This window comes from Scyliorhinus torazame, chromosome 15 (genome assembly GCF_047496885.1).
Source record: "Scyliorhinus torazame isolate Kashiwa2021f chromosome 15, sScyTor2.1, whole genome shotgun sequence".
NCBI lineage: Eukaryota > Metazoa > Chordata > Chondrichthyes > Carcharhiniformes > Scyliorhinidae > Scyliorhinus > Scyliorhinus torazame.
The window spans coordinates 7,336,625-7,358,538 of NC_092721.1; the positions used below are offsets into that span (position 1 = coordinate 7,336,625).

General features: G+C 45.9%; 1 protein-coding gene across 4 annotated transcripts in view; it reads right to left on the minus strand.

The window, feature by feature from the left end:
- Positions 1 to 892: 892 nt before the first annotated feature.
- gramd1c (GRAM domain containing 1c) overlaps positions 893 to 21,914 on the minus strand; it is a 90,866-nt gene continuing 69,844 nt past the window's right edge. For all 4 annotated transcript variants that reach the window (XM_072476025.1, XM_072476026.1, XM_072476027.1 and 1 more), the window contains 5 exons: positions 18,801 to 18,962; positions 17,961 to 18,039; positions 13,403 to 13,522; positions 11,012 to 11,117; positions 893 to 5,971 (listed from right to left, as the gene is read on the minus strand). In XM_072476025.1, coding sequence (XP_072332126.1) covers positions 5,897 to 5,971; positions 11,012 to 11,117; positions 13,403 to 13,522; positions 17,961 to 18,039; positions 18,801 to 18,962 — 542 coding nt within the window. In that variant the 3' untranslated portion in view covers positions 893 to 5,896. The remainder of the gene's footprint in view (positions 5,972 to 11,011; positions 11,118 to 13,402; positions 13,523 to 17,960; positions 18,040 to 18,800; positions 18,963 to 21,914) is intronic.

A 21,914-nucleotide genomic window follows, 5' to 3' on the forward strand; every position in this document is an offset into this window, starting at 1 on the left:
CGATAACAGGACCGGAAAATTCCGTTCCCTGATCGGACCTGGAAATTTGTTCATTCAATGTTAACAAAGACCTAACCATGAAAATGGAGTGGCTCCTCCTCACCTGCATGGCTGATTAATGCTGGATTGGAAAATCAAATCCTCGAGAGATATGGTGCAATCTACCAGTGGGACGGGCTGGTAGATGCCATTTTACATTGACACCGCCCGATCTCTTCCTGCACAAACCTGAGCTCCACAATGCAGGAAATTACGCTGAGTGTGGCCTTGGGGATGGGGGGAGCGTTCCCCGCTGGGGCATTAAAAACACAATGCCATTGGATAGCGGGGTAACGTCTCAAACGACTCTGCTAATTCTGCCCAGAAAGGTTTTTTTTTAAAGTTACATCGCGCCCATGATCTATTGAACTTTTATCATAATCACAATATTATATTACTTTTCTGAGGTCACCATATCAAACCAAGGGCTGGTTAGGAGAGATTTTGAGAGATGGAACATTCTCTCAGGTTGCGCTACACTATAGAATCCTATTGGAATGATCCTTTGGAGGTCTTCATTTTAATACACAATGTGACATTTTCCCAATCTCTTACAATGATCAGAACAAGTCAATTGTATTCAACGGGCCATGCTCAGAGTTCACTTGACTTCCCATTGTAGAGGTGAGGTGGGCCTTATGACACAGTCTCAGTTAAACTGATGAGAAGGCAAAAACTGTGAGGATGGAAGTGGCGAATCATTCCAGTTACTCTTCTCCAGTAGGTGGCTCAAGAATCTCACTTGCAAGATTTGACTTAAGTCTAAAATGGATTACCTACCTTCTTATTTCAACTACTCAGCTGTGTTCAATGATATTTCTACCCAAGTCACTTGGTAACACAAAACAAGCTGTAAACAATACAGTTTATTTCAAGAACATGCTCTACAGATTTTGTGCAATAGAAATGTTTTAAAAATTAAGAAACTAAATATTTATTTCCATACATTTGTTATAGTTTGTCAGTTGTCATACATTTTCTCATCATCCTTACCCAAGACATCATGCATACTAAATCAGTAATGAAAATTCATCTTTTGGTTCAATTGGATTCTTCAAGTGGTTATTAATTAGTGCAAGAATTACAACCATACTCAGCTACAACAGATCTCAACAGCAGATCATCAGATTGTGGAGATCAATCATGTAATGAAACTGAGTTATTTCCAAATCCTCAAGCTCTCTTTTACCCATTCACTAGTTACAAATTTGACGTTGAGGTTTTGTTACCCCACAAAATAAAAGAGGATTGAAATTACTGTTCAGAATAAGAGCAAAGAGCCATCTAATATTTCTATATTTGGGGAGGTTTTAAACTAATGTGGCAGGGGAGATGGGAACCAGATTAGGAAGTTAGAGGTCAGTAAAGAGGCAGCAACTAAAGCCAGTAAGGTATGAGATAATAAACTCAATGTGACTAAGGGGAAGAGTAGACAGGGAAGAGATGAAGAACGCAAAGGGACAGGTGGTCTGAGGTGCATTTGTTTCAATGCGAGAAGTGTAGCAGGTAAGGCAAATGAACTTAAGGCTTGGATTAGTACCTGGGAATATGATGTTATTGGTATTACAGAGACTTGGTTGAGGGAAGGGCAAGACTGGCAACTAAATATCCCAGGGTTTAGATGCTTCAGGAGGGATAGAGAGGGAGGTAAAAGGGGTGGAGGAGTTGCATTACTGGTCAGAGATGATATCACAGCTATGATTAAGGAGGGCACGATGGAGGATTCGAGCACTGAGGCAATATGGGTAGAGCTAAGAAATAGGAAGGCTGCACTAACATTGTTGGGACTTTACTACAGGCCTCCCAAAAGCGAGCGTGAAGTAGAGGTACAAATATGTAGACAGATTATAGAAAAATGTAGGAGCAATAGGGTGGTCGTGATGGGAGATTTTAACTTTCCCAACATTGAATGGGACTCATGTAGTGTTGGAGGCGTAGATGGAGCAGAATTTGTAAGGAGCATCCAGGAGAGTTTTTTTAGAGCAGTATGTAAATAGTCGAACTCGGGAAGGGGCCATACTGGACCTGGTATTGGGGAATGATCCTGGCCAGATGGTTAAAGTTTCAGTCAGTGATTACTTTGGGAATAGCCATCACAATTCCGTAAGTTTTAGAATATTCATGGACAAAGACGAGAGTGGTCCTAAAGAAAGAGTGCTAAATTGGGGAAAGGCCAAGTATAACAAAATTTGGCAGGAGCTAGGGAATGGAGATTGGGAGCAGCTCTTTGAGGGTAAATCCACATTTGAAATGTGGGAGTCTTTTAAGGAAAGGTTGATTAGAGTGTAGGACAGACATGTCCCTGTGAAAATGAGGGATAGAAATGGCAAGATTAGGGAACCATGGATGACGGGTGGAATTGTGAGACTAGCTAAGATGAAAAAGGAAGCATACATAAGATCTAGACGACTTAAAACTGATGAAGCTTTGGAGGAATATCGGGAAAGTAGGACAAATCTCAAACGTGCAATAAAGAGGGCTAAAAGGGGTCATGAAATATCTTTGGCTAACAGGGTTAAGGAAAATCCCAATGATTTTTATTCGTATATAAGGAGCAAGAGGGTAACTAGAGAAAGGATTGGCCCACTCAAAGACAAAAGAAGGAATTTATGTGTGGAGTCAGAGGAAATGGGTGAGATTCTTAATGAGTACTTTGCATCGGTATTCACCAAGGAGAGGGATATGACGGATGTTGAGGCTAAGGATGGATGTTTAAATACTCTAGGTCAAGTCAGCATAAGGAAGGAGGAAGTTTGGGGTATTCTAAAAGGCATTAAGGTGGACAAGTCCCCAGGTCCGGATGGGATCTATCCCAGGTTACTGAGGGAAGCGAGGGAAGAAATAGCTGGGGCCTTAACAGATATCTTTGCAGCATCCTTGAGCACGGGTGAGGTCCCGGAGGACTGGAGAATTGCTAATGTTGTCCCTTTGTTTAAGAAGGATAGCAGGGATAATCCAGGGAATTATAGACCTGTGAGCTTGACGTCAGTGGTAGGCAAACTGTTGGAGAAGACACTGAGGGATAGGATCTATTCACATTTGGAAGAAAATAGACTTATCAGTGATAGGCAGCATGGTTTTGTGCAGGGAAGGTCATGTCTTACAAACCTAACAGAATTCTTTGAGGAAGTGACAACGTTAATTGATGAGGGTAGGGCTGTAGATGTCATATACATGGACTTCAGTAAGGCGTTTGGTAAAGTTTCCCATGGCAGGTTGATGGAAAAAGTGAAGTAGTATGGGGTTCAGGGTGTACTAGCTAGATGGATAAAGAACTAGCTGGGGAACAGGAGACAGAGAGTAGTGGTGGAAGAGAGTGTCTCAAAATGGAGAAAGGTGACTAGTGGTGTTCCACAGGGATCCGTGCTCGGACCACTGTTGTTTGTGATATACATAAATGATCTGGACGAAGGTATAGGTGGTCTGATTAGCAAGTTTGCAGATGATACCAAGATTGGTGGAGTTGCAGATAGCGAGGAGGACTGTCAGAGAATACAGCAAAATATAAATGGATTGGAGAGTTGGGCAGAGAAATGGCAGATGGAGTTCAATCCAGGTAAATGCGAGGTGATGCATTTTGGAAGATCGAATTCAAGATCTAATGGTCAATGGAAGAGTCCTGGGGAAAATTGATGTGCAGAGAGATCTGGGAGTTCAGGTCCATTGTACCCTGAAGGTGGCAACGCAGGTCAATAGAATGGTCAAGAAGGCATACAGCATGTTTGCCTTCATCAGACGGGGTATTGAGTACAAGAGTCGGCAGGTCATGTTACAGTTGTATAGGACTTTGGTTAGGCCACATTTGGAATACTGCGTGCAGTTCTGGTCGCCACATTACCAGAAGGATGTGGATGCTTTAGAGAGGGTGCAGAGGAGGTTCACCAGGATGTTGCCTGGTATGGAGGGTGCTAGCTATGAAGAAAGGTTGAGTAGATTAGGATTGTTTTCGTTGGAAAGACAGAGGTTAAGGGGGGACCTGATTGAGGTCTACAAAATTATGAGAGGTATGGACAGAGTGGATAGCAACAAGCTTTTTCCAAGTGTGGGTGTGTCAATTACAAGGGGGTCACAATTTCAAGGTGAGAGGGGGAAAGTTTAAGGGAGATGTGCGTGGAAAGTTTTTTACGCAGAGGGTGGTGGGTGCCTGGAACGCTTTGCCAGCGGAGGTGGTAGAGGCGGGCACAATAGCATCATTTAAGATGCACCTAGACAGATATATGAATGGGCGGGGAACAGAGGGAAGTAGATCCTTGGAAAATAGGCGACCGGTTTAGATAAAGGATCTGGATCGGCGCAGGCTGGGAGGGCCGAAGGGCCTGTTCCTGTGCTGTAATTTTCTTTGTTTATATTACATCCCCCCCTGGCCTCTGCTTTAACAGGTCTTGATTTATGTGAGTGCCTCCATGATAAACATTAGGTACAGATGCATACGCTGAACATGGTCTTATTATTTTCATGAGTAATGTCTGCCCTCAAGACGTCATTAGGAATCCAAGGTCAATTAAAACACAAGTGAAATAACAGAACACTCCAAAATGAAATAAATGCATGCTCTGTCTTCATATTCTAAAATGTAAACAAAAATTACCCTGAGTGGTGCTACAATTCACTTCATAACTTTGCCTTATTTTCTTTTAAAATCTTTCAAGTTTTAGGCAGGTACCTTTATAACACACTTTGGAATGAGACACTGGGATGGGGAGGAGGGGGGCGGGGTGGGGAGAGCGGGAAGAGAGGATTTTCAGCCCACGTTTTGCCATCTGAGAGGGGAAGAGGTACATGTTGGCACAGGTTGGTGCTGCCAGGCTGGCACAGTGCCAACTGGTGCCAGGGGGAAGTGTCAGGCGCAGGCCCTCGTGGGAGCCTCAAAAGGGGGGTGAGGGCAGGAGGTGAGGAATTGGGGGAGGGGGGGAGAAATGCTGGCGATACCTTCGCTGTGGTGGTGGGGGAGCCCCGATGATTGTCCGGGGGAGGGGGGGGGGGGGGTTGCAATTCAGTGCTGATCGGGGCACCCTTTAGTGATGGTGCCCTGATATCTGTGGAGCTGGGTACCGGCTCTATCAGGTCCCACCCCACCAGAGTGGGACCACTCCCACTCATTTAATTTTCTTTGTGAGGCTCAGAATTGGAGGGAAAATTGATCTGTTCAGCTGGAGAGTTACTCGTTGGTTTTCAGTCTGAGCCTGACATTTTGAAAAAAATGTGGTAAGACCCTACCCTATGGATTAAAAATCTGCTTATAAAACATTTTTAAAATCTAGATCTCCTGTATAAATTGAAGTGCCCTTTGATCCATATTGCCACAAGTTGCTCAATACATATCCCAGCTATCATTTGGGTGCCGCAATTAGCTAACCCCATGTTCTACATCAAATGAAATGGTCTTAAGTAATTAGTGCAGCAAAATCTAGAACGAACTACAGTCAAAATGAACTGTGCAATTCTTAACTGGTGAAAAATTACAATTGTTATCATAGATAACGGTGGTTAAATGATTAGTGATCTGCAGCGGTTTAATCATCAGTGTTTTGACATTTAACCAGGTTCTGAGTTCTGGAGAATTCACATCCGCCATAGACATCAATTAATTGGTTGAATTCATCTTTAATAGACGATGGTCAAGCGTTGAAATCCACTATAATCATGCTTTGTAGATTTGTGTGTCAAATATTTGGTAGCTCAGTGGTTCTGGGTCAGAGACGGTGGGCTTGATTTTCACACCAGGGCAGGAGAACATGATCGACTTTGGGCTGTTCCCAGTGTTAAATGCAGTACATAAACACAAAAGCATTGTTTTTATTGTTTTCTATCTCATGTTTTGACTATCCTCAAATTTCACCTGCATTCTTCAGAGCTCCTATCTGCTAGAGGTCTTCACAGTCTGGTTTTGTAGTTCAAAACTCTTCTGAATCGCTGCAAGTGAACTTTTCAACTACAAGTGAGAACAGAAAACCAGTGAAAACCACAATTGTTTTCATAAATCATGCATCTTTGTTCTTGAGTGCTTCATAAAAAGTGAAGGGGCAGTCCCCCACAGCTGTTCTTTCCTCCAGAACTGGAGTACAAAGAGGCTGCTATCCTGACTTAATGGACCTCTGCTGAGCTATAAAAATAAACAATCTGATTCTATGCTTTGAAGTTCCAGCGAGCTGTCAATCATGATGCTTTCAGCAGGCAAGAGTGTGAATTTCAATGTAAACAATCCTCCCAGCTGCACACACGGTCTTCAATACTTCAAAAGGCAATGAAATTGACTGTGTGAAAACCACTTCAAAGGTTTAAAAGTATAACCTCACCTTCATCTCAGACCTTTTAAATTTGGCCTACTGACAGGGAGTTTTTAAAGGGTTCAGGGGTACATAAGGGATCACTTTCACTTTATTATGAGAAAACTTTATTTCTTACATACCAACTTCCTGTTTAAAGGGTTTAGATGTGCAAACGGGATCATGTAGGTGCCAACGACATAGATAGAACAAGGAGAGCAGTTCTGCTGAGGGAATAGGAGCAGCTAGGGGCTAAATTAAAAAATGGAACCAAAAAGGTAACCTCTGGATGACTAGCTGAGTCATGAGTTAATTGGTACGGGGTCAATAAAATTAAAGAGGTAAATGCGTGGCTCAAAGGTCAGTGTGGGAGAAATGGGCTCAAATTCATGGGACATTGGCACCAGTACTGTGGAAGAGGGGAACTATTCCGATGGGACGGTCTTCACCTGAATCAAGCTGGGACCAGAGTCCTGGCGAATCGCATAACTAGGGCTGTAGATTGGGCTTTAAACTGAATAGTGGGGATGGGGGTCGGAGGGGAGGGGGGGGGGGGGGTCAGCTGTCTGGAAAACTAGAAAATCAAAGTTAAAGGAGAAGGTGAGAGTTCAAGTTAATGACGAGGGGGCATGTTACCAGAAAATAAGAGGAAGGGGCAGAACGTGTGAACATCATAATGCACCAAGGAATCAGACAAGAGGAGGGAAATCTGATGATAGAACAAACTTAAAGGCTTTGGGTGTGAGTCTCCAGAAATGTTTCTAAGTGTTGTAGCGAGCGGGAATTGCCACAAGCTTCCTGGCGCTCAGCCCAAAGCTGGCAATGTTAATCTACCTTAATTGGCCCATTTAACGAGGCCTCGCGGGCTTCTCGTCACAAATGAAAGCTCACTAGCAGGTTCGCCGGGACCGCAGTCGCCAGCTTCCCCCACACCCAAGCTAACAAGGTCGAGCAGCACTTGCTCAACCAATCGCACTCAGCTCACAGCCATGGCACCGAGACGACCGGCCCTAAGATTTGGAGACGTGGACCTGGAGAGGCTCCTAGATGTGGTGGAGGCCAGGAGGGATGTCCTGTTCCCCCGAATGTCCCGGAGGGTGAACCACACGACAGCAAGTGCTGCCTGGGCCGAGGTGACAGCTGCCGTGAGCTCGGGGGAGTATGACCAGGAGGATTGGCCTCCAGGCAGCACGGGCGAGTTGATCCCTCCCCACCTCCGAAGCCCCTGGCCCCCTCCAACCCTCAATCTGACCCCCAACCGACCCTTCACCTCAACCCTTCCATCATCCCCCCTCCTTTCACCACCCCCTCCTCCCACCGATGTAAACCACATGTGCAGCTAATGATGCCCCCTCGGTGTCTCCACAGGAGAAGCTCTTCCACATCATCGGGAGAGGGCCAAGACCGAGGGAGGGGTGCCGGACAAACGAATCCTCACGACCTTCGAGGAATGGGCCCTAGAAGTTACGTGGGGTGGCCGAGAACAAAGCGGTCACCAATGCGGAAGTCAGCGCACGCTGCAGAGGTGAGGATCCACAGGTCCCACCCGGATGGACTGTCAAACCGGAGTTGTTAATGCCATACAGACTGACCTGACCCATCCCTCCCACTGACCACGTCTTCATTCCCCCGCAGGTCTTCCAGCCAACGGAGCCGGCTCATCCAGGATATCCCCCTCCCCTGCGACCACCTTGGGGGGGGGGGGGGGGGGGGGGGGGGAGGCTTCAAAGATGCCACAGTCGATGCGTCACAGCTGTCATCCCCACCCTCCACCAGCACAGAGACACACACCGTCATGGGCAATGTTAGTGGACAGGCATCTGGGGCGCAATCTGGTGAGCACTGCAAGGTTGCTGACGCACATCAGGTGGAGTCAAGAATGCCCAGGGAGACAGCAGTCAGAGGGCTGCTGGATCCCAGAGTCCCAGCCAGATGCTGAGCCTCTGAAATAGGTTTACCCGGAGCTGATGGAGACGTTAGGGAGCAGCTGGGACATTCAGAGAGAGATGTCAGTGACACTCCAGCAGGTCTACAGTTGATTGGAGGAATCCCAGAGGCTACGGCACAGGGTATGTTGCCGGCAATGCTTGGCACCGAGGCCAACACTGCTCGGGTGGCAACCACGGTGGGGAGCCTGGTGCATGACGTCGGCAGCATGAGTGAAGATGTCCAAGGCGTAGCGCAGTCGGTGATGGCCATGGCGGAGGGTCTTGGTAGACTATCCCACTCGATGGAGTACATGACCGTGTACCACTCTCAGATGGGAATGATCGAGACACTGCAGACATGTCCCAGTCGCAGGTGGGTACTGCCGTGTCACTGCAGAGCATGGCCCAATCACGGAGGAGCATCGCCGAGGGCGTCGACACCATGGTGCAGACCATGGGGAGGTTCACAATTTCCGAGCACACGTGGACCGTGCCATCAGGAACTCGGCCCATCGGAGGCGGAGAATCATGGGTGGGCCCACTCATATGAAAACGGCGTTTCAAGTTTGCGTGCCGTGCAACGCATTGACGCCATTTTTGAGGTGACGGAGAATCGCGATTTGGCGTCCAACCGGCGCCTGCCCCGATTTTGGTGTCAGAAGCTATTCTCCGCCCAATCGCACGCCCCGACTTTGGTGTCAGCTAATGGAGAATCCTGCCCCATGTTTAACAAATTTATTTGAATTATTGGAGGGTGAACAACAGGGTAGATAGAGGAGAACCAGTAGATGTCGTATATTTGGATCTCTAAAGGCATGGATAAGGTGCCACATAAAAAGTTGCTGCAGAAGATCAGAGTTTATGTTATTGGGGGTGATATATTAGCATGCACACAGGATTGGGTAACTAACAGGAAACAGAGTTGAACAAATTGACATTTTCCAGTTGGCAAACTGTTACAGTGGATTGCCACAGAAATCAGTGATGCAGCCTCAACTGGTTACAATCTATATTAATGACTTAATATATTAATGACCCTAACCCTAAATGAAGGAAGAGACTGTATTGTAGTCAAATTTGCTGATGATCCAAAGAGAGCAAGTTGGGAGAAGCATGCAAAGAGTCAGTAAAGGGATATGGATAGGTTAAGTGTGTGGGCAAAAGATTGTTAGATGGCGAATAATGTGGGAAAATGTGAGGTTGTCCACTTGCCAGAAGGAATAGAAAAATAGATTGCTTAAATAGAGAGAGACTGCAGAGTCCTGCAGCACAGAGATCGGGGTAACTTGATGAATTACAAATAGTGAACATGCAGGTACTGTAAGTAATTAGGAAGGCAAATGGCTTTGATTGCAAGGGAAGCTTTGCGACAGACATACAACATTGGTGAGGTCTGGGGCTGGTTTAGCACACTGGGCTAAATCGCTGGCTTTTAAAGCAGACCAAGGCAGGCCAGCAGCACGGTTCAATTCCCGTACCAGCCTCCCCGAACAGGCTCCGGAATGTGGCGACTAGGGGCTTTTCACAGTAACTTCATTGAAGCCTACTTGTGACAATAAACGATTTTCATTTCATTCATTTTTCAGACCGCACCTGGGAGTACAGTATACTGTTCTGATAGCCTTGTGAAGGAGGGATATAATTGAATTGGAAGCAGTTCAAAGAAGTTTCACTTGACTAATTCCAGAGATGAAAGAGATGTATTCTGAGGAAAGGTTGAACAGATTGAACCTATACTCATTGGGAGTTTGGAATAATGAGAGGTGATCTTATTGAAACGCAAGATTCTGAAGGGGCATGGCAGGGTTAATGCTGAGAGGATTTTTCCCCTCAGTGGAATCAAGAACTAGGAGACAATTTTAAAATAAGGGGTCTCCCATTTAAGATGGAGGGGAGCAGGAATTTCTTCTCTCAAAGGATCATTAGTCTGTGAAACTTTCTTCCACAGACAGTAGTGGAGGTTGGTTCATTGAATATATTCAAGGCTGCATTGGCCAAATTTTTGATTGTCAAGGGTGTTACGGGGGACAGGCAACAGAGTGGGATTAAGACCACAATCAGATCAGCCATGATCTTATCAAATATCAGAGCAGGCTTGATGGGCCGAATGGTCTACTCCTGCTCCTAATTCTTATGATCTTCCAACTGTTTTAGCTTGTGAGTGGACTTGACTTAGAATCCCTACAGTGCAGAAGGAGGTCATTCAGCCCATTGAGTCTGCACCAACCCTCTGAAAGATCACCCTACCTAGGCCCACTCCCTGACTGTACCCCCACCTAACCTGAAGATCCCTGGACATTAAGGGGCAATTTTAGCGTGGCCAATCCACCTAGCCTGCTCATCTTTGTTCATAAAGCAGACATTGGGTGAGGGGGACGGGGGTTTTAAATGGATCTGCAGGTTCACCATATCTACTGTGCCTCTTCTTTTTTTATTCATTTATTGCCCATCCCCAATTGCCCTTGACAAGGTGGTACTTAAACTCTGCAGTCCGTGGTGTAGGTGCACCCCAGTGCTGTTCGGGAGGGAGTTCCAGGATTTTGAATCTGATGTACCACCTTAAGGGTTTTTGCGAACAGGGGTGGGCTTTTAAACCTGCCTGTTCCATACTTGGCCCACCAGGTCACTTAGGGCCTGGACTCCCTGAAGATCCCAACTGCTGGCATTGTTGAGACGGGGGCGGTATTGCAACAATGAGATTAGTCCCACCTCCTTATTCCCACCTCTGCCGTGTAAATCTGGCCATAGACCTTCAAAAATGTTCCCCACTGGTTATACCTGTTCCAGAAGTGAAATGGAATCATTGATCACTGTCCGCAGGTGTTGAAGTTCAACATTATCCTTGTGTTTTGTTTCCTGCTTTGTTATTGTCTCTTGATCCAAACTATAGGAAAAAGGAAAATAATAGACTCAGCAAACTGTGAAGAGGCTTTCAGAATAGGATTTAAACTAGGTTCAAGGATTTGCAGAACGGCACAAGCAAAATTACAGTAGTTCATGTGAACGGTCTTCCACAAAGCCTGGGCTCCTTCCAACAGGATGTGTCATTGTCACAGTTATTGCTTAGATTTAGGTACGAATCTGACCAAATGAACATATTAGTTAAGCAATAAAAGTGAAGTATTTCCTGCCTCCACAGTTTCTTGCTGAGATTTCTTTGCTAGATAAGAGAAACGAATCGCCAGTATAAAATTCAACAGGGAGTGTTCTAGAGCAGCGGCTGTCAAACTCAGGGGCATGACCTGCGGGTGGGACGCGGGAGGGTCGCAGAGCCATCCTTCGCGGCACTCACTATTGCGCAAATCCACGCGCAGCAGCCAGCTTTTAATAACGCCGGCTGCAAGCCGCCTTCAAAATGGCCACGAACATGTAAAAAAAACATGTGGCCGCATTGCGCATGCACGCCCGATCATGGTGCGCATGCGTGCCCGATCATGGTGCGCATGCGTGCCCGATCATGGTGCGCATGCGTGCCCGATCATGGTGCGCATGCGCATAACCGGAGATCGGGCGCGCGCATGCGCAGTGCGGCCACTTTTTTTTAAAAATGGTCGCAGCTTTTGTTTTACAAGTTCGGGGGGGGGGGTTTATTCATTTATTTTATTCGTTGAATTTAATTTTTTTTCATTTTTTACAAGTTCGGGGGGGGTTTTATTTGATAAAATTTTACAGGAAAAAATGCAGAACTTTGGACAGATGGAGACTCCATACTTTCCGACAACGGAAGGCTTCACCTTCATCCAACAGGTTCCATTGGAGGAGCGTGTACGAGGGCCAAAGTGACCCAAAACCATTTCCTCCATTTTTGTCAGCAGCAAACACGGCAAGAGAAAATGGTGGGTCGTGAAGGCCGGCCGCGTGGGTCGCGAAGGTTGGCCGGCTGGTAAAAATGGGTATCCGGAAAAAAAGTTTGAAGAACACTGTTCTCGAGGCAACTAGTGCCCTCCGCATGCTATTCTCCAGGGTGTCAAGAGGTAGGGGAGTCAAGGGGGGCGGTGCTTGGGCTAGGCTAGAGGGGCTCCAGTCTGGGGTCTTTCCCGGGATGGGGGACGTTTAACTGGTCGTCCCATCAGCAACCTTTAAACCCTTTAAGTTGTCTCCCAGTATGTCAAGTTCAAACATCTGCAAGATGAAGGCAAAAGTATTTGCTTTAATGTGGAGGATGCCTTTGAAGTGTTTTTTTCACAATCAATTTCATTGCCTTTTAACTTATTGAAGCCTCTTTGCAAGCTTAGCAGTATAAAACCTTTGAACTGCATTGTTTACATTCAATTTCATGGACCATTGACTGTTAAAAGCCTCTTGGCAAAATCAAAGGCAGGATTACCGTTGTTTATTTTTTTGGCTCTACACTGGTCCATTATCTCTGAAGAACTTCCTCTTATGAGCAGCTGATATTTCTAACCGCAGCTTTTGTTTAAAAAAAGAGGCTGCCCCTTTGTTCTGAGGAGCGTCCGACAAAAGGGCAGGGGCACGATTTCCCCTATGCCCCATCTCCCATGAAGGAGCCCCCTTGGCACACTGGAGGCAAATGTTGGGCTTTCACGATTCCTGCTGCTGGCTAATGGCCCCAGAGAATCCCCTCCCCCCCATTATCTTCTCATTTTCCCATTACTTTTTGCGTAAGCTTGTTTGGTGTAAACTGGCTCCCACATTTCTTACAATACAGCAATGACTGCCTTTCAAAAGATGGTAAGAAGTCTTACAACACCAGGTTAAAGTCCAACAGGTTTGTTTCGAATCACTAGCTTTCAGAGCACTGCTCCTTCCCCAGGTGAATCCATTCACCTGAGGAAGGAGCAGTGCTCCGAAAGCTCGTGATTCGAAACAAACCTATTGGACTTTAACCTGCCTGGTGTTGTAAGACTTCTTACTGTGCTCACCCCAGTCCAACACCGGCATCTCCACATCATTTCAAAAGATGCTTCACTGATTGTGCAAACAGTTTGGGACGTCCTGAGGGTTGTGATAGGTGCAATATCAATGCAAGTTTTTTAAAAATTTGTGAATAGAAAAACATGTAGTTTACCGACATTTAATCTATTTGATAACACTTCCCACAAGGTAGAAAATATTGTCACTCACAGGTTAAATATACTTTCAAACCAACAACAGAGTCTAACACCTTCAAATTGTTTTTTAAACCTTGCTTCTGACTTGACCACTTACCCAACACTCAGTTTTTCCGATATTCTTATCTTGTTTGAAAAATGGATCTTTTGAGCCACAGCTTCTATGTTCCAAAGTTTTAAAAACAGGCCTAAGTTCAACAAGGCTAGGATACAGAGTCTGAAATATAAAAAGAATTGAATTAGCTGTTCAGCTTCTAAGGCTGTAACTGCAAATAAATAGATTGTGCTATTTGGTAAGACAACAATTACAAAAATACTTAATATTTATTTTTATTGATAATTATCTCAGAAAATATAATAAATATAGCCCCTTCCATTTGTACAATGTTACAAACGTTTGAAAAATAAATTGTTTCTGACGAGCCTTCATCATTTTTGAATGAACAATTTTTTAAAAAAAATTTAAAAGTATTTTTATTAAGGTTTTACAGATTTTTTCATAATAATGAACAATTTATGACACTGCACATGAACATTCAGATGGCAACTGGAAGCTGTAGCATGGACCTAATCCTTTAAATTAGTTGGGACACTGATGTAAGGTAGATAGACACTGGTTTCTGTGACTTCCTCTTCTTGGATGCCCACAAAGAATTCACAGCAAATAAATTAGCTGTTCAGCTCAACTGCTCGATGAACCACACAGGATACCTGTCTCCTTCCTTCAACTCACTCCATCAGTATATCCTTCAGCCCATCTTCTCTCATGTGATTATCTGCCTTCCCCTGAGATTGACCTCAAACACTCCGTGCTGGCAACTTCACATTCTCCCTGGTAGAGGTTTTTCCAGAGTTCCCTTGTGGATTTATCAGTAATGATCTTGCATTTAGTCTTCTGGTTCTGTTGATCTTCCCTACGTTTACCCTATCATATTCCTTTATAATTTAAAAATATTTTTTCAGCCTTCTGTTTCCCAGATAAAAAAACCTCTTCCTGATCGGTACAACCTTACTTCTGGTGTCATCTTTTCATCTTTGTAAACCCTTTTTGCACTTTGATGCACGATCAATGACCACTAAAGCGAGGTTGTAGTCCAACTGAAGGCTTTAATAAGCTAGATGTTTCCCCCAGCAGCTCAGGTACAGAAAGAAGGCTGCTGGGGCGGCACGGGTTCTTATACCCTGCCTTGCAGGGCGGAGCTACCATACAGCTTGACCAATAGGAAACATACAATATCTATCAATGGTGTTCCAGCATTACCAGGTACCGTAATAACTCTACACAGACTACCACACACTTTCCTCCTTTTTTATAATAATATGAAGCCCAGAACTCTTCTTGGGCAGACTTTCAGCATCAAGGATGACTTGCTGCACTCCGGTTTGGGGGGGGGGGGGTTCTGTGGTGGCTAATAGTCTGTTTTTGGATCCACAGACTCTGCCACAGGTTTGACAGGTGGTGTTTGATGAGGTGGGTGGGTGGGACACTCTGGATTCCGTTGTTTACACTTGGCCTCTACGTGCTCAACCCCTACATCGCTCGAGGTAATTGGCACCTTCCTGGATGCTTCTTCTCCAGTTTGTGAGATCTAAGGCAAGCGGCTCCCACGTGTCGGTGGGGATGTTGCATTTATTTAGGGACGCTTTCAGAGAGTCCTTGTAGCATTTCCTTTGCTCTTCTAGTGATCATTCACCATTGCGGAGCTCGGAGTAGAGCACTTGCTTTGGGAGTCTTGTGTCTGGCATGCGGGCAATGTGACCCGCCCATCACAGCTGGTCGAGTGTGACCAGTGCCTCGATACTGGGGATATTGGCCTGGAGTGGGCACTCACGTTGGTACACCTATCTGCCAGTGGATTTTCAGGATTTTGCAGAGGCAGCATTGTGATATCTGTCCAGAGATTTGAGATGTCTGCTGTACATTGTTCATGTTTCTGGGGCATACAGGAAGGCGGGGACCACGGCTGCTCTGTAGACCATGAGCTTGATGCTGGGTTTAAGGTCTCGGTCTTCGAACACTGTTACTGAGGCGTCCAAAGATTGCACTGGCGCATTGGAGTCGATGTTGGATTCATCATCAATGTCTGCTCACACTGAGAGGGGGCTCCCGAGGTATAGGAAATGATCCACATTGACCAGGGGATCACCGTGGATCTGGATGGCCAGGGGGCTATTTTGTGTGGCAGGAGCGGACTGGTAGAGGACTTTTGTTTTCCGGATGTTTAGTCTGAGGCCTATTCTCTCAGATGCCTCGGTGAATGTGTCGACGATGGTGTGTAGCTCAGCCTCTGAATGTGCGCACACAGGCGTCATCTGCGCACTGCAGCTCGATGACAGAGGTCGGGGTGGTCTTGGTTCTGGCCTGGAGGCGTCGGAGATTGTACAGTTTCCGCTTGTCCAGTAGGTTAGTTCCACCCCAGCGGGGAGTTTGAGTGATGGGGTGGAGTGATTCTGCGAGGAAGATGGAGAACAGGGTTGCTGCAATGATGCGGCCCTATTTTACCCCAATTAGCACACATACGGGGTCTGTGGTGGTTCCGTTGGTGAGGGTCACGGTGTGGTGACCTACCAGGGCCTAGCATTAGGCCGGAGTAAAATTGGCCATTTTAAATTAAAGAATTGGGCACTTTAAACAAACCAAAGTCACTCCAGCACAGCCTTATGCGAATTCAGACTGGCCAAGTTGTAATACACTAAGAGGTCAGACAGGCTGCCAAGACATGTCCCTACCTGCCCTGTCAATCGGTCATCAAGAGATAATCGATCCACTTGGATGTGCATCGACCTATTGTTGCAAACCTAGGCCAGGCCAGACTCTCGGTCTGTAGAGTTCCCACCTTCACCTTATTTGGTAAAGGTGTACCTGCGAACACGGCCACTGGAGATGGACTCCTGGGGTGGGTCCAGGTGCCCTGTTAATTGGACATCAATCAGATCATTTGACGCAAACTCCCTCAGCAAAAGGCCACAGGAAGTGGGAAAAGGGTGCAAAGCTCACCCTTTTCCTTTAGGGCAGCACGGTAGCACAAGTGGATAACACTGTGGCTTCACAGTGCCAGGGTCCCAGGTTTGATTCCCCGCTGGGTGACTATCTGTGCGGAGTCTGCACGTTCTCCCAGTGTCTGCGTGGGTTTCCTCCGGGTGCTCCGGTTTCCTCCCACAGTATAAAGATGTGCAGGTTAGGTAGATTGGCCATGATAAACTGCCCTTAGTGACCAAAAAGGTTAGGTCGGGTTATTGGGTTACGGGGATAGGGTGGAAGTGAGGGCTTAAGTGGGTCGGTGCAGACTCGATGGGCCGAATGGCCTCCTTCTGCACTGTGTGTTCTATGTTCTCAGTGGGGATAAAAGTAGGAACTTTGGAGGAAGGGAAAGGAAAGGAAAACACAGCCAGTGAAAACAACCTTCATGAAGACGGACCAGAGGAATGCAGTGATCGAATCCATAGCCCTACCAAGCCTTCTTTGTGGGTAGCATAAACTGATGTTGGGTACCTCTAGAGTATATTTTGTGGCTTAATTGTGTTAAACAAATCTTGTTAAACTTGAATTTGTCTTTGTGGTTTGTTCTCCCCGTTATTAAGACACCTTGGTGAATCTTTTGAGAAAGTAAGCTGGTTGGACATTATCGGAGATTTTACAGATACAACAACAGCAGCTTGCATTTTCTCATGGAGCAGGCAGAGACTGGTGATGAATTTCTGCGTACAGCTAAATTTGAGGAGGATGTTCCACAATCCCTCACGGTTGACAGAGTCAAAGGCCATTGCGAGATTGAAGAAGGCCATGTGCAAAAGTTGATGCTGCTCCCTGCACTGTTCCTGGATTTGTCGCGCGCTGAAGATCATGTCCATCGAGCCTCTTGATGGGCGGAAGCTGCACTGAGACTCAGGGAGGAGCTCTTCAGCCACAGGGAGGAGGCAGTTGAGGAGTTAGCTTTTCACAGTAACTTCATTACAGTGTTAATGTAAGCCTCTCTCCAGCGGGCGTTGACTGCCTCTCTGTCTTTGATGGGTGCCTCTCCATATTTGGCTCAGTGTGGTGGGCCTGTGGATGCTTGGACCGTAGATGGTTTTAATGGCGTTGAAGAAGCCACACGCGCACATAGTGGTTGTTTGTGAGTTGCACTCTCTGCACCCATCATCTGTTCTTTAGGTCGAGAGTTCTTTGTTGTACCTTGGCCTTCAGTTGGCTGCAGGCTGGTTTCCTCTCATTTGAGTTTTGGTGGCGCTGCCAGTTCAGGAACATTTTGTGGTCAAGGAGATCCTGGATCTCCTGATTATACTCATTGAACCTGTCATGGTGTTAACTGGTCGAGAGTCCGAGCATCTCCTTGCTGGTGCTGACTATCACCATTACTTCAAGAGCAACTAACCAAGCGCTGCCTAAAAATTAGATTAAGACGGATGAAAAATGGGGAGGATATGCCTGAATTTCTGATTCATGCTTCCCCAAGAGTAAAGTTCCCCATTGTCAGTATCATTTTATAAAATTGGTCCTAATGCATTCAAGATTTTCTCGCTATTTTAACCCTTTCTTAATTTTTTTTTGAGCAGGTTCCTTGGTAGTAACTCACGCTTAGATCTGCAGTCTTCTTATCTATCTTTATGGTGTTCTTGCAAAAATGTTTTTGAAAAACCTTTCAAAACATACTTACATTGCACTCATGGTCAACACGAGCTTTGAAAGGTTCCAATTTCGGATGATTGATTGATTTTCCAAATTATTTCCTCGGTCTTCAATAAAGATAACAAAAATAGTACAAGTATTAAATAATGGTGTAATTGCAACCTAGAAGATACCACATATACTCGAATAATAGCCGATCTCATTTAAAAGTTAAACCCCAACTTTTGGCTAAAGAATCCTTAATATTTTGTATATCTCATGTATTAATCAGCTCTGGTTTCAGAGGGATGATAGAACAACATGTCCTTTCATGTTTTTTCCAATGTCAGTCATACTACCGATACTATCAGATAACCTAGACTTTCATCACAATATCATCTGGCACGATATTACATATTACATTTTATAAAGCTATCGGAGATGAGAAAAACTGACAGTTACAAATCAGTTACAAATCCTTTCAGAGATGGGACGCCATCAAAATAACAACAAATGTCAGCAGCAAGGTTACCAGGTGGGAAATGGTGTTTGGAGACGGAATTGGCCAGAACAGTGTCCAATCTTGCAACTCTGCAATCAGCTGATGTCAGTATCCTGCAACTCTGCAATCAGCTGATGTCAGTATCCTGCAACTCTGCAATCAGCTGATGTCAGTATCCTGCAACTCTGCAATCAGCTGATGTCAGTATCCTGCAACTCTGCAATCAGCTGATGTCAGTATCCTGCAACTCTGCAATCAGCTGATGTCAGTATCCTGCAACTCTGCAATCAGCTGATGTCAGTATCCTGCAACTCTGCAATCAGCTGATGTCAGTCACTTTCCCCCAAACCTGACTTAACCTACAGTAAAATAATGATAATGCTCCACCTGTGTACACTTCCCTTGCATCTGCATCCAGACGAGAACCTGTGTTAGTAAACTGGTCCAGGTGGCTACGACTGTATGCCCGCCTTCGCCTCCGAAGTCCAGGCTGACCCAAGTCTGCGGAGATTGGATTGTGCATCGATTCTTCAATCAACAAGTCTGATTCTGTAAAATGAGACACTTTAGAACGTTGGAGAAATCATTCTACAAATTATATTAAAATGACAAATAACCCAAATCCAGTAACAGGAAATGTCTGCAGGATGCTTTGTTGCTTACCTGGTTGTTTAAAAGTGCATCAGATCATTTCAGTTTATACACGAGTAACAGACCGACAGATCTACAACTGGACTGTAAACAACACAGGAGGTTCCGCCTGGGTAATACGTTCTCAATAAGCAAGTGAAAGCCAGGGTGGAATATGTGGGATACCAAGCAGAATAGCTGGCAAAGAGGGGAGGCTTCTTGTATTGAAGTTAATGATCGTAATCAGTCCTATTCAGTAGCGAGGATGACAAGAATCAATAACTCGGTTTATATCTACATTCATTATTTTGCCCTCGTCTTCAGGATCCGGTGCAGCTCTCCAACATCTTCAATATTCAGGTTGGAGTCTCGACATAAATCAGTAATCCACCTCCTGTTACCACATTCCTAGACTGACAAAATTGTTGACCATCCAATTTCCCTTTCTGGGTCATGTTAGCTGATCATTGTTATCTATTCCCTCTCCTCTGATAAGCCAACACTACCCCCTCCCTTTAAATCTGCTATCATCACCCTCTCCCCAAAATACCCTCATCATTAACCTTGCTGTCCTTGCAAACCTCCAATCCTCTTTTCTTCCAAAATGCAAAATTCCTTTCAAATGTGTGTCCACCTTTCCTACAATTACATGTCTGAATCTCTCCAATGAGATTTCTGGCCCTATCACTGAAAGGGCCGTTAACATCACATGAATCTATGGCCATGATTACACATTCACTTATCAGCCTCCTCAATCTATTTGCTATCTTTGACATAATTGACCACACCATCCGTCGCCAGTGCCTCTCCTCCATATCCAGCTGGGTGAAACTGCTCTTGCTAGGTTCCATCCATATTTGTTGAGTGATAGCCGGAGAACGACCTGAAATAGTTTTTCTTCTTATGCCCACACTGCTACTTCCAATTCTCCAAGGGTCTATCCTTGACCACCTAATTTCTCATCTACATGCTACCCCTCTGCAATAGCACCCAAATGCACACGAGGTTCACATACAAGCTGATGATACCCAGTTCTATTCTATCACCAGCTCTCTACAACAGGCCCAGTCTCTGATTTGCTATATCACCCATACATCATTGGACGAGCTATTTCCACCAAATTATAATGGGATATTTCTTGAGAACTGTTTCCATTCCTGGATACTGTCTAAAACAGAGCCAGATCACTTACAAAGCTGGGTGTTGAATCAGACCTGAAGATCTGTTCCATCACCAAGGGCGCTTACTTCCACATCTGTATCATTACCCAACTCTGGTTCAACTGAGCTCATCCATTCCTTTGTTACCTCCAGATTTGACTTTTCCTTGCCAATTTCCCACCTTCTATCCTAAACTCTGCTGCCAGTATCTGAAAGCATTCCAAGTATCATTTACCCATCACCTCTTTGCTTGCTGACCTGTACCGGTTGCCAGTTGGACAATGTACCAAATTTAAAATCCTCAACCGTGTTTTCAGATCCCTCCATGGTCTTACCCATTCCTATCTCTAGAAGCTCCTACAACCCCAAGATCTCAGTGCTCCTCCAATTCAGGCTTCTTCTGCATCCTGAGGCTAGCCGCTTCACCATTGGTGATCATACTTCCAGCTGCTGAGGCACTAAACTCTGGGGATCCCTCCCTAATGCTCCATGACTCTTTATCCCTCTTTCGTCCCTTAAGATAATCCTGAAAGTTGAACTCGATGAACAAACTTTTGGAACTGACTTGATTGGGTGGACTCTTCATTGCCTGACGCCGGTATCTGGATTTCTGATCGGGCAGAGAATGGTGGCTCGCCCGAAAAATGGGTTTAGGACCGGGTGACAAGCTCTTTGTGATGCTCTGCTGCCCTACCCTTCCTGACAGCTGTAACGTGCTAGCCGAACCGCGCTGGCGGGAAGATGTAAATTCAGGATTGGCATGCATAATCATGAAATTAATGGGCTGGAAGTCCAATCCTCCCCCCCCCCCCCCAATCCCCCACAGGGTTTTAGTGTGATGTTGGCCAGGTGTAGCCCTGGTACGGTGGAGCCCAAAGGGGGTCAGGGCACTGATAATTGCCCCTCTGCCATTGCCAAGGGTCCTGGAGGTTGGGTGATAGGTTGAGGGGTTGACCCTAGGACACTCCCACCCTGGGTTGGGGTTCTGCAAGCTGGGCTTTCTACTGTGAGAAAAGAGGAAGTGAAACCACTTAGCTCCTTTGATGTGGTGAGGAGCTGTCAATCATAGCATCAAAGCAGGTGCATTCAAGCGTGAAGGCAAAGATGAATAGGCAATCCACCAAGCAGCGGTATCTGAACCATGGAACTGTCAATCACAGGCTCGTGACAAGTATTGCTCTGTGAAATTTAATGGAGGCATAGCATTTCAAAGGCCGTCAGGGGAAGCTCTGAGAAGTGTCAGAAGCTTAGGAAAGAGAAGTTAGGAAAGGGAAAGTGTTCCTGAATTGCTTGCTCACTGAAATGTCTGGATTCTTCACATCAGAATTTAAAAACTGAGACCAGGAGGATGCTGTTGAACAGAGGGCTGCCTGAGATCACCATGTCAAGGGTGATCTTCAGATGCCCAGGGCTGGAAGGGACAGACCAGAAATTGGACCCCCATCCCAGATGGGAAGGGGGGGGGGGTCCCACGGTCAACCCTTCAACCACAGCCTGAGTCCATTGAACCCCCAGGACCCTTGGGGGATGCCCCTCTGAAGCCTGGCAGTGGGGCACATGAACTTGGCCTTACCCCGCCCCCCCCCTCCGTTAGGGTCACCATGCCAGGCACGGGTTTCATTGCCAAGGTGTAGGTATCATGGTGCTGGGGGCAGTGCACCATTGGCAATGTCAGGGGGTGAAGACTGAAATGGGTGCCTGTTGCGGGGGG